Source organism: Dreissena polymorpha, chromosome 2 (assembly GCF_020536995.1).
Source record: "Dreissena polymorpha isolate Duluth1 chromosome 2, UMN_Dpol_1.0, whole genome shotgun sequence".
In the NCBI taxonomy this organism is placed as follows: domain Eukaryota; kingdom Metazoa; phylum Mollusca; class Bivalvia; order Myida; family Dreissenidae; genus Dreissena; species Dreissena polymorpha.
The window spans coordinates 3634905-3652924 of record NC_068356.1 but is presented as its reverse complement, the minus strand read 5'-3'; the positions used below and the strand labels follow the sequence as shown (position 1 = coordinate 3652924).

General features: G+C 35.3%; 2 protein-coding genes across 4 annotated transcripts in view; one reads left to right on the top strand and one right to left on the bottom strand.

Moving 5' to 3' along the window:
- Positions 1-9001, top strand: part of LOC127865649 (kinesin-like protein KIF23) — an 85515-nt gene extending 76514 nt beyond the window's left edge. For both annotated transcript variants that reach the window (XM_052405556.1, XM_052405555.1), the window contains one exon: positions 6514-9001. In XM_052405556.1, coding sequence (XP_052261516.1) covers positions 6514-6547 — 34 coding nt within the window. In that variant the 3' untranslated portion in view covers positions 6548-9001. The remainder of the gene's footprint in view (positions 1-6513) is intronic.
- Positions 9002-11734: 2733 nt separating this feature from the next.
- The window catches only part of LOC127865646 (alpha-mannosidase 2x-like), a 47914-nt gene continuing 41628 nt past the window's right edge, over positions 11735-18020 (bottom strand). For both annotated transcript variants that reach the window (XM_052405553.1, XM_052405554.1), the window contains exons 24-25: positions 17005-17316; positions 11735-15583 (exon numbers count right to left, since the gene is read on the bottom strand). In XM_052405553.1, the coding sequence (XP_052261513.1) occupies positions 15431-15583; positions 17005-17316 (465 nt within the window). In that variant the 3' untranslated portion in view covers positions 11735-15430. The remainder of the gene's footprint in view (positions 15584-17004; positions 17317-18020) is intronic.

The window sequence follows — 18020 nt, the reverse complement described above, 5'->3', positions numbered from 1 at the left end:
GAAAGTATCAATGCTATTGCATTCAAACTTGGTACACTTACTTACTATCATGAGGGGACTGGACAGGCAAAGTTAGATAACTCTGGCGTGCATTTTGACTGAATTATGTGCCCTTTTTATACTTAGAAAATTGACAATTTTGGTTAAGTTTTGCGTTTAGGTCCACTTTTTTCAGAAAGTATCAATGCTATTGCATTCAAACTTGGTACACTTACTTACTATCATGAGGGGACTGGGCAGGCAAAGTTAGATAACTCTGGCATGCATTTTGACAGAATTATGTGCCCTTTTTATACTTAAAAAATTGAAAATTTTGGTTAAGTTTTGTGTTTAGGTCCATTTTATTCCTTAAGTATCAAAGCTATTGCTTTCATACTTGAAACACTTACTAACTATCATAATGGGCCTGTGCAGGCAAAGTAATGTAACTCTGACTGGCATTTTGTCAGAATTATGTGCCCTTTTTATACTTAGAAAATTGAAAATTTGGTTATGTTTTGTGTTTAGGTCCACTTTATTCCTACAGTATCAAAGCTATTGCTTTCATACTTGCAACCATTATTAACAATCGTAAGGGGACTGTGCAGGCAAAGTTATGTAACTCTGACTGGCATTTGGACGGAATTATGGGCCCTTTATACTTAGAAAATTGAAAGTTTGGTTAAGTTTTGTGTTTTGGTCCACTTTACCCCTAAAGTATTATAGATATTGCTTTCATACTTGGAACACTCGCAAACTATCATAAGGGTACAGTAAAAGGACAAGTTGCATAACTCTGGATGTCATTTTTACGGAATTATGGCCCTTTTTTGACTTAGTAACTTTCAATATATGGTTAAATTTTGTGTTTCGATCCACTTTACTTCTTAAGTATCAAGGCTATTGCTTTCAAACTTCAAATACTTTCATGCTATCATGAGGTTACTGTACCTGGCAAGTTGAATTTTACCTTGACCTTTGAATGACCTTGACTCTCAAGGTCAAATTATTAAATTTTGCTAAAATTGCCATAACTTCTTTGTTTATGATTAGATTTGATTGATACTTTGACAAAACTACTCTTACCTGACATACCATAATAGACTCCACCCAAACCATCGCCCGTGCCCCCCCCCTCCCCCCCCATTTTTTTTTACGGTTAAAAAACTAAACTATTTATTTTGATTATTTTATGTTTGAAATACCGTCCAACCATCGCACCCAAGAAACACCCCCCCCCCACCCCCCCACCCCCCCTCCCCCCACCCGAATCCCCCCCCCCCCCTAAATTTTTTTTTTTTTTTTTTTTTTAAGATCACAAATTACCACCACACACCCTCACACTATACCCCCCCCCCCCCCCACACCTCACCCCCCCCACCTCACCCCCCCCCCCAATTTATGTTTTTTGAAACGGTAACAAAACACAAATATTTATTTTTATTATTTTATGTTTGAAATACCGTCCAACCATCGCACCCAAGAATCCCCCACCCCCCCCCCCCCCCCCCTCCCCGATTTTTTTTTTCCTTTTTTTCGCATTTTTGGAAGATAATGTAATAAATGTCCACACCCCCACACAATGCACCCCTCTTCTATCCACCCCTCCCTCCTTTGTGATTGAAAATGATAGTCCCTTCACCTTTAAAAAGAAAATAGATGAGCGGTCTGCACCCGCAAGGCGGTGCTCTTGTTACATAATTATGGCCCCTTTAACACTTAGATAATTGAAAATTTTGCTTAAATTGCCATAACTTCTTAATTTATGATCACATTTTATTATTACTTTGACAAAACAACACTCACCTGAATACCACGATGGATTCCACCCAAACAATACCCCACGCCCCTACCCAGAATCCCTTCCCCCCCAACCTCCCTTCCCCCCCCCCCCCAAATTTTTTTTTTAAACATCATCTAATAAATTACCCCACCCCACATTATACCCCCCTCTAACCCCCCCCACCCCCCCCACCCCACCCCCTACCCCCCCCCCCCCAAAACCAAAATATATTTCATCTGTAAACATCATCCAATAAATTACCACACCCCACATTATACCCCCTCTCACCCCCCCACCCACCCCCCCAAAAAAATTTTTTTTTTGTCCTTTTTTTTTAGTTTTGAAAGATCGTCTTATAAATTATTGAATATGAACAATGTCCCCATGATGGCTTACATTATAATGTCAAGCACTCGAATAGTCAAGCGCGCTGTCTTCTGACAGCTCTTGTTGGACACCCACTTTGTTGACCAAAATATTTATTTTTTGTGAATCAATAATTATGACTTAATTTTTGGACTGCACATTTTACAGTGCTATTTTACCAGATTTTTGCCTGTTTTCGCTATATATATATGGGAAGCATATAGTTGCCAGTTTGTCCTTTCGTCACACTTTTGTTACAGTTTCTCATAGCGCCTTCAATATTTTACCGATCTCTTACATATTTGGCATGCAGGTACCTTGCATGGACTTCTACCTTTTGATGAGGTTTGACTTCACTGGGGTCAAGGTTACCAAGGCTAATAATAGATTTTCCGTCTAACTTTTGTTACAGTTTCTCATAGCGCCTTCAATATTTTACTGATATTTTCCATATTTGGCATGTAGGTACCTTGCATGGACCTCTACCTTTTGATGAGGTTTGAGGTCACTGGGGTCTAGGTCAATGAGGCTAATGATAGATTTTCTCAAGGTCCCACGTTGGTTACAGTTTTTCATAGCACCTTCAATATTTGACCGATCTCTTATATATTTGGCATGAAGGTACCATGCATGGACCTCTGCCTTTTGATGAGGTTTGAGGTCACTTATGTCACTAACCAGGCTCAGGCAAGGCTAATAATAGATTTTCTCAAGGTCACACTTTTTTCACACAATTAACCCTATATTGACAAAGCATCATCAAGGAGCATCCATCAGTTTTACTGATATCCTTGTCTGGTGTTACTTCCATCATGCATTTTTATAACGCCATAAAACATAGCAGGTGAATGCTTGGGTAAATAACCATGTGCAGTATATGGGTACAAAATTGTTTCACCACAGAGATATAACTGAAAAATAATAACTGCTTCAGAACATAATGCACCCTTCTATACAAACAATTTAAGTGTAAAGACTACAACTTACTTACAAACAAAAAATTCATAGTTTGCATATTTTTATTGAAATTATGGGTTCATTATAGAGTATCAATTAATTAAAAGCTCATCTTTGAATGTGTTGGCAAAAAAAAGAATTTAAGTAACTTTCTGTACAAAAAAAGCTTGAGAAATTACTTTTTTTTAATTTTAAAAGTGCAAATATATGTAAAAGTAAATTATATTATATGGCTTGGTATTTAATAAGCACATGATATGAGTTGTGAATATAATGGTTGTTCAACATATTGCAAACCCGCATCTGATCGATGTATTTCGTTTAGTTTGTCTCTAAATTTATGGACACCTGTATTGAATAGTTTTGGTATCTAAATTTTCACTAAACAAAGTAATTATGGTAATCCTAAAAATATATACTAGTATAGTTTCACAAAAAAATTGTATTTTTGCCATAGAGTTAAAAGCCAGACTGGTTGGATGTTATTCTCTGGACAAAATATGCCTTTATATAGCAGTATTTACAAATTGTTAAATTGTACACGCTAACCAGTAGCCTATAAAATTGCTCAGTTATTATCCCCCGCCATAGGCGGAGGGATATTGTTTTGGCGTTGTCCGTCCGTCCGGCACTTTTGTGTCCGGAGCCATATCTTGGAAGTGTTTGGCGGATTTCAATGAAACTTGGTATGAGTATATATGTGGATAAGAGGATGATGCACGCCTAATGGAATTGTACACCATCTGTTAATAACAGAGTTATGGCCCTTTGTATCTTGAAAAAATGCTTTTTTGTGTCCGGAGCCATATCTTGGAAGTGCTTTGGCGGATTTCATTGAAACTTGGTATGAGTATATATATGGATAAGAGGATGATGCATGCCAATTGGCATTGTATACCATTGGATAATAAAGGAGTTATGGCCCTTTGCATCTTGAAAAAATGCTTTTTTGAATGTCAAATATAAGACTTTTGTGTCCAGAAGCATATTGGCAGGGGATATCAATTCAACGAATTTGCTTGCTTATTTTACATTTGGAAGATAAAATATTCATATTAGTTGTATTATATTGAAAACCAGATCAATACATGTGATAAAGTTTTTATTTAATGTATACTGATGTTAATGGAAAACATGTATATTTATATTTACTAACACTTGTGTTGCCAGATGCTTAACAGTTTATTTAAGATGACAAATCATGCACAAAAATGAGTCTATACATGGCTATTTGTTACTTTGGGAGTGGAGTCTTTTGTTTTCATTTTGGGGAATAAAACACACTAATTTTGGCATATATGGGTAAGGGTATCATGTTTAAACGGTCACGTTTCGCGTTTTGCTAAAAAATGTTTACAAAAACAGTAAACGTTTAAACGACAGTCAATATCAATAGAATTCATTTTAGTTCATTACGTTACGACGTTGCAAAGCTTGTTAACAGCTGCTGAAAAAGAGTCGTATTAAAAACTATTTGTATCATGTGCGCAAGATGGCCCTTATTCACAATACGTAAACATAACAATACACTTTGTACAGACTAGACGTCTTGAATATTTAACGCACGTCATCACAAAGTTCCTGCCTTTTGTTGCATGAGCATGCCACGAATCGTCTTGAACATTCGACACGCGTCCGCACGAGGAAATTTTCTCGACGTTTCTTCATCGGCATTCAAATCTAGAGATATGGGGAACAATCTCCGTATAGGAACATTTTTACATAAATTGAAGTATGCATCTTTTGATGTACATCGTGTTAAGTAAAATGTTGAAAATTTTAAAACCGGATTACTCTTATTTAAGGAATGTAGTTTCAATATTAATTCCTCTTTGTTACAAAATATTACGGCATGTAAGTAGACAAAGTGTAACCCAATGGTTTGACAATGACGAGAACAGTTGATTTTAATATGACGTCATTGCGTGATTGGGATATGCACTAAATATAACTTCGGGAAATAATTACAACTTTTAGTTTGGAGATGCGATGGCACTAATGGTTTTAAAACGGACATAGGGATACTGTTTAAACGGACATAGGGATACTGTTTAAACGGACATAGGGATACTGTTTAAACGGACATAGGGATACTGTTTAAACGGACATAGGGATACTGTTTAAACGGACATAGGGATACTGTTTAAACGGACATAGGATACTGTTTAAACGGACATAGGGATACTGTTTAAACGGACATAGGGATACTGTTTAAACGGACATAGGGATACTGTTTAAACGGACATAGGGATACTGTTTAAACGGACATAGGGATACTGTTTAAACGGACATAGGGATACTGTTTAAACGGACATAGGGATACTGTTTAAACGGACATAGGGATACTGTTTTAAACGGACATAGGGATACTGTTTAAACGGACATAGGGATACTGTTTAAACGGACATAGGGATACTGTTTAAACGGACATAGGGATACTGTTTAAACGGACATAGGGATACTGTTTAAACGGACATAGGGATACTGTTTAAACGGACATAGGGATACTGTTTAAACGGACATAGGGATACTGTTTAAACGGACATAGGGATACTGTTTAAACGGACATAGGGATACTGTTTAAACGGACATAGGGATACTGTTTAAACGGACATAGGGATACTGTTTAAACGGACATAGGGATACTGTTTAAACGGACATAGGGATACTGTTAAAACGGTAACGTTTTGTGTATTTCATTTTCTTAAAACGTTAAAAAAAATCTGTAAATGTGATACCCTTTTATATGGGTGAAAGAATGGCCTACAGGGAGAGTGGGAAATTGCATGATATGAAATCTTTTTTTCAATGCGAATACATCTTAAAATGGTAACTTATATTGAAGGGAAGAAAGTAATTTATACAAATAACAAGTCCTTGATACAAATGACAATTATGGATTCGTACTCACAGTTTTCCTTTATGAAATTAAATTAAAATTTCTTAATTATATAGGCATTTTATGTATTCGTCCAGTAAAATGTTTCCAACCAGAAACTTGCCTGAGGAGCATACAGAAAAGATACTGTGTTAAACTTTGCTTTGGAAAGCAAAGTTTTGTATATCCCTTACCATATTATGCTTTGATTTACCTGTAGCCTTGCTAGCATTTTTAGTGGAGCTAGTAGAAAATAGTCGTGTATGAATGAAGTATCAAATTTGTATCAATAATAACTTATTCTAACTTTTTTTTCAAATGAAAACACATGTTGCTCTATTGAATTACATATACATCATGCAAAGAGAAGTACCGCAAATGTTTTTTTTAAATCTTTCTGAATAGCTTAAACTAAAAAAAGTCTAATCTCAGTGTAAGGTGAATCTTTTTTTTGTATTCATTTGATTCTATAAAGTTCTGTTTGAGGTCTCCATTTCTTCTCTCACATTAAAATCCCCTCTAATGGAACATTGTTCTCTTCTGATTTCAGACGTGGCAGACATACGCCAGAATCAAAGGTATAGAAGTTACGCAACAGCGCAAGAAAGGGTTTTCAACAGACTGCAGGGATGATGCTTGTGCAATAGACTGAAGTTCAATAAATTTAAAGTGTACATTTGAATATATGATTACCAATTTTTCTTTATGTTCGGTTTAAATACAATTTGTGTTTGTTTGTTGAGAAATTAGCCCAGACAGCTCTTGACATGTTGACAGTTTGGGCTTATCTATAGCCCTTGAAATTGAAATAGAAAGTCAATGTGGTTCATAGTCATATTTGTAAGGAGAATTCATAACATTGTGTTTTGAATTGGACTTATTGATTTCTTGACTTTTTTTAAGGATAATCTGGTATCAAAATTTAATTTGTTTAATTCTAAAGGCCACTTTACCCAAGGAAGTTTTTGTCTAATTATAATTTACCGGTAATCCAAAACCTTCAACTCTAGTATTTGGTATTGTTAAAGGGTTCAATATTTACAGGCTGATAAGTGAATAAAGTGTACAGTATAACAACGTGAATGTACTTTTAAATGATATTTGCAAAATGTTCAAGGGTATTCACTCTTATGCTCCACTTATCTTGAGCTCTGACTAAAACGGACTAAGAACTTTAAAGAAATAAGGGCTAGTTCTATGGTAACATAATCAATATGATAAATCATCTTCAGTTTAATAATGTCTTTCGGAGCTTATAAGTGTATATAAACTGTAAATATGGCATTGATGATATTTGATTATTGTTGTCTTTCTGTAAATATCCTGTTTTTATGCCCCCGTATCGAATGATCGGGGGTATATTGTTTTTGGCCTGTCTGTCTGTCTGTCAGTCTGTGGAAAACTTTAACCTTGGTTAAAGTTTTGCAATATTGAATAACTTTTGCAATATTGAAGATAGCAACTTGATATTTGGCATGCATGTGTATCTCATGAAGTTGCACATTTTGAGTGGTGAAAGGTCAAGGTCATCCTTCAAGATCAAAGGTCAAATTTATGGCTTCAAAGCAGCGCAATAAGGGGCATTGTGTTTCTGACAAACACATCTCTTGTTTAATGAAGATCTGTCAAGACTGATGTTTTCTTTGTAAATAATTCTATTTTCTGTATAATTATGCTGTAGTTGTGTACATAATATGATAATTTAACAAGTAAACCATCGTCAGGAACACAGTTGTCAGTGTGGTGTTTCAAACTGAAATAGTCTAATAAGACATGTAAAACTTTTGTGTATCTGTTTTTCTTATTTATTTGCTTGTAATTCTTACGTGTTTTCCACCAGCAAATGACTGTTAATCAATGAACTTTGTAGATAAACCTGTTTCCTTTGTTCATAAACAACTTATTGAACCAATTATGTGCAATTAACTGTGATTTTTCCTGAACTTTAAAATGTTTTTATTTTTATCCTTTTTGTTTGTACAGTACTTCAGTGTAAAATAAATGTTTGTCGAGCGTTCTCAAAATGTGTGTTTCTCCATAGTTTTGCAATATTTGAAATTGCATCCATCAACTGAGTAATAAAAAGCCAATTATCATACATGTTAAAGCCATCATTTCCATATGGTTTTCTTCTATTGTTAAGACATGGTATATAAATTACTTGTCGAATTGTATAGACTGCATGTGAGTTTGTCATCTTGCATTTCTATCAAATATTTTTTTATGCCTCGATATACATAACATATAGTGTCAGCATATTCATAAATGATGTCTTAAATGTATTTATTTACCACAGTTATATAAATATGCAAAACTTGTACATGTATAAGCTTTTTGTTAACAATTCTTCTTTTGATAAGTCATTCATTATTATTTTCTTGTTTATCAGAAAAAATATATAAAGGCATTCCATTCCTTAATTGTATGATTGTACCAAACACATTTAACTTGATATTTCGTTACAAGGGTATTAGTCCATGCTGATAATGTAGTTTGTATGTTCATTTTCTTATTCCTGCTTTAATTTGTTCACTTTCTATCTGCAGATATCTATTTCTGCTGCTTAAATTTATCTAATTTCCTTTTGGCGTAAGCTTTTATTTTGTTACTCTTTTCTGCTTGATACATAACACGATAATATTGCAAATTACAGATACTTTGTCAGATGTTTTAATTTAATAACAATTACCTCAGGCCATTTAAAGAAAATTATTTAGAATGACCAGACCAAACCAACCAAATTAACCCTACCCAGAGTTTTTCTTTAAGTCTGGATGTTTTCTTTTGTGTGTTTGTTTCCTTCACAAGAAAGACATTCTCAAGTTCAAACTCAGTCAGTAAAGGACTTCACTGCAAATTACAATTATTGTCACAGCATTTTTCAAGTTGTTGTGTACAATTAGAAACTAGTGACCTATGTTTGTACTTCTTCGATGCTTGTGTGCACATTGTATTTTCTGTATTGTTTTTGCCAGATAAACATTCTCTATTCTCTTTAAGCCAGATATTAAAACAGTAATAAACATTTTAGATTTTAATTTGTTTTAATTGTCAATAAGTATTTTTAACGCTCATTGGGTCATTGTCGACCTGAAATGGCTTGAAGTCACCTGGGGGTTACGAGAAGCCGATTCATGTCATTCTAGGGTGACTTCAAGCCGATTCTAGTCACCCAGTCGGCTTGAAGTCACCACAGGGTGACATGAATCAGCTTGAAGTCACTCGGGGGTGACTAGAATCGGCTTCTAGTCACCCCCAGTTGACTTCAAACCATTTAAGGTCGACAATGACCCAATGCGGTAAGCTGATTGGGTCATTGTCAACCTGAAATGGCTTGAAGTCACCCGGGGGTGACTAGAGGCCGATGTATGTCACCTTGGGGTGACTTCAAGCCGATTCAAGTCATCCGGTCGGCTTGAAGTCTCCCCCGGGGACATAAATCGGCTTGAAGCCATTTCAGGTGGACAATGAGCTCTAGTAACACTCATTGGGTCGTTGTTGACCTGAAATGGCCCACAAGTCACCTGTGGGTGACTAGAAGCCGATTCTTGTCACCCTAGGGTGACTTCAAGTCGATTCATGTCACCCTGGTGTGACTTCAAGCCAACCGGGTGACTAGAATCGGCTTGAAGTCACCCCAGGGTGACATGAATCGGCTTCTAGTCATCCCCGAGTGACTTCATGCCACTTCAGGTCGACAATGACCCAATAAGCTCTAGTAACTAAAGTCATATAAATGGTCAAAAATATTAAATCTAATTGGTAAATTCTGACTGAACAAACGAGACATACTGGTATTTCCATAGGCCATTGATATCCCCACAATCCAATTTTGTCTCGAAACACCACTCATGCCAATAACAAGTTATTAGATGTCAATGTTTGACCTTTTAATGTGACCTTGACATTTGAGGTGATGAGACAAGTGAAAGGTGTGACGTGCTTTCTCCACATGGTGGTCTTTTGTTGTGAGTTATTTTAAAATGACTGAATGAATGTAAACAGTCAATACAAGCTGTTATGGCCATATTTTAACTTGAAGTGTGACGTTCAAGGTAGGAAGACAAGTGTTACATTCAACACTTTTTCTTGTGAAGTTTACTTTTTTGTCATTTTAAACTCCAATGTAAGAAAGCCATAACTCCAAAGTGCCTGGTGAGACATTGCTTATTATGAAACTTCCATTTTATGGTAATCTACAGTTTTAGAAAGTTTTGTTACCATATGGAGTCCTGAGGATCCTCAGCTGGGAAATTTTAGTTAAAGCCCAAGTTTGGGGAATAGATCATTGTTTTGCATATAAATCGTATAGCGAGTAATAAACTTTACATAAATTTATTGAAATATATTTGTTATCGAGGTCGACATCTAAAACCTGGTCAAAATTGGTTTTTAATCGATAAAATAATATAAAAATGATCATAAATACATGCAATAGGCAAAAATCATTGTAGCGTAGCGAGTTATGCAAATTATAACTATATTTAGCTTTCTCTTAACATTATTAGCATATGGAAGATAAATATATAAAGCAATAGGTCGTTTTCGTACTTAATTGTACTCGACCCAAACATAAAAATCGCTATATTGTTTGTTTTCCACCGGATTTTCAGTGATTATCCTCAATAAAAACATGTTTTCTCATGATTCTGCCCATATATATATAGCTATGTCTGGGGATTTTAAGAGGTAAATACTTGGGGCCCCAGGTACCTGTGGTATGGGGCTTTTTTTGATGGCAGTGAAGAACTCAACATACATATTGTACAGGTGTTTGTAATTTTAGAAAAAATATTTCAAAACACTAAACTGGTTCTGCTAAAATTGACCGCAGTGGCGTAAATAGAACAAACTTATAGGACATTCTTTGAAGAATACATGATCATGCTACATACCAATTATGAAAGCCAAGGGCTTATCTGTTTCAGAAAAATATTTTTGAGATCTTCTCAACATAAGCCAATATAAAACTGGAAGATGGGGGGGGGTAAATTATGAAAGCCCAGGGCTTTGCAGTTTCAAAAAAGATTTTATAAAGGTTTTCTCTATTTAAGATCTTAGTGAGGCCAGTTTTGACACTAGGGGCATAAAAACAAACTGGGCACATAGCCACTTTATGATGTTAGATAAATATGTCACAAATATCAACCATGTTGGCTTTGCATTTTGTTGTTATAAATATAGTGAAATTAATTAGCCTCAAGGTGGAGCTAATTGTGAAAAAAGGATCAGTATGTTACAACACATACTAAACCTGTGGGCCTTGCAGATTGATTGATAGATCAAAAAAAAATTCATTTATATATAAAATGTGTAGGAAACGAGTTGCTGTAAGGTCTCGATAACTTCTAACCCCAGGGGAATAACTTTGAATAGGACCGCAATACTTTAAATAACAGATATTACACCTCTAAACCAGGATGTTTCAGAGAACTTAAGTTTTCAACTGAAAAAACTCTTTAGGCCCCCCCCCCCCCCCAAGACAAAAAATTAAAAAAAATCCAGAACTGTTTTTACAAGTTTTAAGGAGGACCACCCTCGGAACTTTCTTGTGATGGTCTGTCAAATTCACTATAGCGATTCAGGAGATGTGTTATGAAGAAAAAACTATAGGATACATGGACATCACAGACGTATTACTAACTTCACAGCATCCCAATAGCTCACCACGAGTTGAAGAGAAGGAACCAGAAAGTGTGAACTGACTGACAGTGTGAAAAGTATGTGCCTACTTTCAGAGGCATAAAATATGATATAAACACAACTATGTGTAGTTTCTGAAATTTTTATTTGTGTAGAGAAACATAGATTGTACTGGTCCATATTGTCTATAACAACACATGCACAATTTCCACCCATTCCCTTCCACAGTCTAAATATATCTCTGAACAAGAGGGCCATCAGGCCCTAAGGCGCTCACCTGAAAGCCAAAGGAACTAGACTATTCTGAAAAAAATGCAAGCTTATTCATGAAGATTATTTTGGACCAAAAAAGTGACTTTTAACATGTTTTTTTTTATATTTGACCTTGTGACCTAGTTTTTGAGCTCATATGACCCAGCTTCAATCTCTGGCAAAATTTCATTGGGACAAATGTTCTGACCAAGTTTCATGAAGATTGGCCAATAAATGTGGCTAATATAGTGTCAACAAGTTTTCACTAAAGCCATATAAGGACAATTGCCCCCCCCCCCTGGCGGCCATGTTTTTCAACAAACCATAACCATTTTCAAACTCACTCAAGCTGTTGTTAGAACAAATGTTCAGATCAAGTTTCATAAAGATTGGATAATAAATGTGACTTCTAGAGTGTTAACAAGGTTTTGTAGTAAATAGCCATTTAAGGAAAAATGCCACGCCCTCTTGCGGCCATGTTTTTTAACTGATCTCAACCATTTTTGAAATTAGCCCAGATATTATTAGTTCAAATATTCTGACCAAGTTTCATGAGCATTGGAGCACAAATGTGATTTCTAGAGTGTTAACAAGGTTTTACCATACAGTAAAGTCATATAAGGAAAACTGCCCCGCCCCACGGCGGCCATGTTTTTCATTCAACTGGAACCATTTTCGAACTTGTCCAAGATATTATTGGGACACATGTTTTTACCAAGTTTCATGAAGATTGGACTAAAAATGTGACTTCTAGAGTGTTAACAAGGTTTTACTAGAGCCATATAAGGAAAACTGCCACGCCACCTGGTGGCCATGTTTTTCAACCAACCGGAACCATTTTCGAACTAGTCCAAGATATTATTGACACACATGTTCTGACAAAGTTTCATGAAGATCGGACAATAAATGTGACTTCTAGAGTGTTAACAAGGTTTTACTATAGCAAACTGCCATGCCCCCTGACGGCCATGTTTTTCAATCAACCGGAACCATTTTCGAACTCGTTCAAGATATTATTGCAACACATGTTCTGAGTAAGTTTCATGAAGATTGAAAATGTGGCCTCTAGAGTGTTAACAAGGTAAATGTTGACAACGGACAAAAGGCGATCACAATAGCTCACCAACTGGTGAGCTAAAAACTAGTGAAATATTAATAAATGCTTTAAATTTATCTAGTATCAGGGACTAAATCAAATACAATGATACATGTAATCATCTTTTCATCATATGTAATCATAAAGTAGATGAAGTCTACTGTAACACAGTAAATGAGAAATAATTGTGTTTAGTACAACAATAAAAACAAAAATGTAGTATACTGATCTGTTACAGAATGGTTTTAGTCTTATCTAGATACTAAATTATTTTTATAAATTGGCTCAAGATGATAAAGAGTAATGTCTACAACATATTTTTTATTTTATGTTTTCAAAAGTTGTACAGTCATAAAACGACGATCAGTTAACCAAGTCACACTTTGCGTGGGTCAGCGAAATTTAACCCTTTCAGTGCTGGAATCGAATTTTAAAGGCCTTTGCAAACAGTTTGGATCCAGATGAGACGCCACAGAACGTGATGTCTCATCAGGATCCAAACTGTTTGCTATTCTGATAGTATTCTTTGAAAAAAATCGAAGAAAATGCTAATTTTAGAAATTTAGCAGACGACAAATTTCTCAGCATGCAAAGGGTTGATGATTATACTGCAGACCACCAATATTCTGTCATTGCAAAGCCAGATTTGGACACAACACAGATATCACATATCGGTGGTTTGGAAGAATCCGTGACATGTCAACAAGAAATAAAAACATACCTATTAAAATAACTGGTAACATTTTATGATAAATACCAACTTTATGTACAATATTAGTAATTCTATTATGTACATATATACACATGTACAAATCTTAAAAATAAATACATGAACATGCATTGAAAATCCTTCAAAAAGGACCTTAACACGTGGAAATCTGAAAATGTTCAGACTTTGTAGCAAATTACACAAGTTATTAAAGCAGCATAAAAAATACTATGAGAGATTATACAAATATACTATACACAGCATTTTTTTCTTATTCTTTCTTATCAGTGTTCATATATTGAAGAACAAAGTTGTTCAGGTTAACCGGCCCACTCAATGTTCACAGATTTTCATATTTTTGAAAAATGTTGTTTAGATATGAAGCATTTGTAAATAAAAACATAAATAAATATATGTATATTCACCAAATAAAATAATTCTGTAAGGACCTTTACAAAAATATTCAATACACAAAATTAAGAATAAATACTAATACGGTACTAGTACATGACAAACACAGCAAAGATTTTTAAGTTGCATACCAACGACCCCTTTATATTTATTAAATATACAATAAAAGAATGGTTGTCATTTATATTAAGCTACTTTACAAACATTGCAATATATCCTGCATGGAATGTAGTTGCATTGGATGACAATTATAATGACAATCATGATGATACTGTTATTTATTGACTGCAGATATATCTACAAAGATAAATGTGGTATTTATCTAAAGGCTGTTGATGCTGTTTTTGTTGTTGCTTATGATACTGACAATGTTGCTAATGGTAATGGTTATGATATCAATGAAAACTTAATCAAATGAATTATATAATGTAGCATAAACTCTAATCTATATAGTAAATTCTATGCTACATTAAACTTGATATCATATTAACTTATAAGGCAATTTCAAGGTCGCTTCATATTACCTTGTAAGGTCATTCTTAGTAATCCACATATGACCTTGGAAGATTAATCAAGACAAATGGTCATGATTAACCTTCATAAGTCATCAACATGACCATATAGCCCTTATTACAGCATCAACACAAAATCATACCAAAGTCATCAAATATACCTCTGCAAGGCCATTTGTAAGGTCACCAGCTATATACTAGTACCTCATATGAAATAACAATAACAAAGTAGCAAAGTCACAAAATATGCCATCAAAGATCACAGTCATTACCAATGACCCATATCACATCAAATGGCAATATCCTAATGAATAACCAAATGACCTTGCAAGTTCACCTCTTTACATGATTACATGATGTGGCAAGGTCATCATAATGACCTCAAGACCATGCAAAGTCATTACTTTTGACCACATGACCTTTCAAGGTCATCAATAATGACCTCAAGACCTTTCAAAGTCATTATTTTGACCGCATGACCTAGCAAGGTCATCATATATGACCCAATCACCTTGCATAGTCTACTATGGTCCTGTCTCCTTGCGAGGTCATAACTTCTGCCCACAATCATGACCTCACAAGGTAATCAGTAATTACTTCCACGTCCTTACAAAATCATCCATCATGACCCTATGACCTTGCAAGATAATAACTAACGACCTCATTATCTTGCAAATTTAATTACTATATTCGTATTGACCTTGCAAGATCGTCACTTGAACAATAACCAGCATGATCTCACAAGGTCATAACTTATGACCCTATGACCTTTTTAAGATCATAATCATAATCCCTATGACATTCAAAGTTTGTCATCGATGACTTCATGACCCTGATGACTTTTTCACTGCAAGGTCACTATGTATGAGCCAATCTCCATCGGTTCAAGGTTGAGCGTTGTCATGGTGTCCACGTCTTCCTCATGATACATCAATGTCAATGACACTTGCTGAGCAAGATTGAGCTCAATTTCATTGAAAATACTGGACAATGTGACCTGTAAAAATAAGTTATTGTATTTAAATTGTCTAATTTTAATATTCCAAGATACATTTTACAAACAAAATCTTGAGAGTGAAAGCAATAAATAAACACTAGTAACACCAGTATTTCAAGGGTAAATAAGACATATGTCCTTAGGGGACGGATGATCACACACTCAACTTTTGTCTCAAAACCCCACTTATGTCTGAAACAAGCTGTTTAGTAAGCTAGATATCTAACGAGGGGAAAAGGATGTTACACACGAACACAACAGACATTTGAACCACGTTCCAAATCCCGTCAATATATGGCAAAGTTAAATGCTGAGACAAAACTTGACTTTTCACTCTTACATGTGAACTTGACATTTGAGGTAGGGAGAAGTGTGTTAATATATGGATGGTGTATAATGATGGTTTACGTATGTGCCAAGTTATTTAAAAATCAATTAATTTATGGCAAACATATGACTGATACAGAAAGTTTTGAGCCGTTTATAGCCAAAATGGATCTTTGACATCTAAGTGTGTTCTAGATCTTTGAGGAAGGCAAGTGTGTTTCATTCTACATTACATCTTATATTGGTTGATATTTGTATCATTTTCAAATACATAAATATATAAAGCTATGCTAAGACAAGTAGTTTTCCACAGATGGACATACACTCAGACTCACAGACTGACAGTGCTACTGCAAAATGGTGCCTTCTTTGGAAGGGGGCAATAAAACATCTTTGATTTTACACGGAATGGGCAACCATGGAGACTATTGGTAACGGAGACAGGTGATGCTCCCCAAAGTTTTTTTTTGTCACAATATTGCACTATATATTCAGATAAAAGGAAACGTCTTGAGGGCACAGTAGTTAGGGGGACAAGAATTTTTTTATAGAAAATTTCAAAGGGCCATAACTCTGTGATAAATCATCCGACCTGAACCCGCTGATATACACATCTCCTCTTGGTAGTGAAGCTTCCAATAAAGTTTCATTGAATTCCAGTCATTAGTTGCTGACAAATAGCCCGGACAAGAATTGCACTATATGTACAGTTAACGGAAAATTTAAAAAGGCCATTACTGTGAAAAATCATCCGACCAGAACCTGCTGATAATATGCACATCTCCTCTTGGTAGCGAAGCTTCCCATAAAGTTTCATTGAATTCCAGTCATTAGTTGCTGAGAAATAGCCTGGACAAAAATTGTGCACAGACGGACAGACGAAGCGGCGACTATATGCTCCCCCCAAAAATAAATTTTGGGGGAGCACAAAAATCAAGCTAGAAGAAACATATTTTAATCAAAATTGAACATATGAAACAATATATATATATATATATATATATATATATATATATATATATATATATATATATATATATATCTTATAATATATAACTTAATAAAAAAGAAGAAGAAATAGTCAACGCTTTCACCTGACCACTTGCTGCATCACATGCCAAGCCCTTGTTCATGAAACCGCAATCAAAACCCAGTCTATGCAAGAACATTGCGGAAGTATGCTTCGGCACAAGTCTCTCCTTTCCATCGTCAGCATTCTGCATGGCACGAAGGTTAACCAAATGCACGTCACACGGTAGTTGAGTTTTCATGGGAATGAAGCTGTTGAGTTTCGGCATGTCTGAAGCATGCTTGGAGTGTGGGGGGATGATGTATACTGGGTGGATCAGCTGTAGCGAGGTCTGGTGAGCCAGCAATGACGGATAAGCTACTGAGATGTCTGGGTTCTGACAAATACAAATTTATCACATGAGATACATCAAAGCAACAATGCTCAGCGGTCGGAGAGACAGATGCCCCCCCCCCCCAACAGGCAGGGGTGGAGAAATCTAAAAAATCTATACTTAAACACGGACAACCATTTAGGAAATTGAACTGTCCGTTGCTGAACTACACTTGTCCATTAATGTTTATATAAATTATAAAAGCATGTATTGATTAATGTAAAATAATGTGGAATAAATCAAAACGAGTATAAAATTTGCTTGGTTTAGTTATAGTTGTATTTCCATGGTACATTCATTATACATGTAGCAGTATATTATAAACAATAAAAATACTTTCTCAAACTTTAACTTTTAATCTTGCAAAGCTAGTGTCATTAAATCATGTGTTACACATAATTATACTTTTGAGGAGTGAAAAAAAATCATCATTAAAATTGGCATGCGCATTTTGTGCAATTATCAGTTGGACCAACAGTGTCCCAATTCGGATTATTTGATCAGCCATTTCAAAATGCATGTAAACAAGAGTAGATGTGCTTTATTATTGTCCCCTACCGGTTTCACCGGAGGGGACTTATGTACAGTGGCATAGAGGTGACATTCACTTATCTTTTTTTAAATTGCTCTCCTCTTTTTTCTATCTTGTGGCCATGAGTTAGCTATGTCGTGGCCACGAGATAGAAAAAAGAGGAGTGCAAAACTAA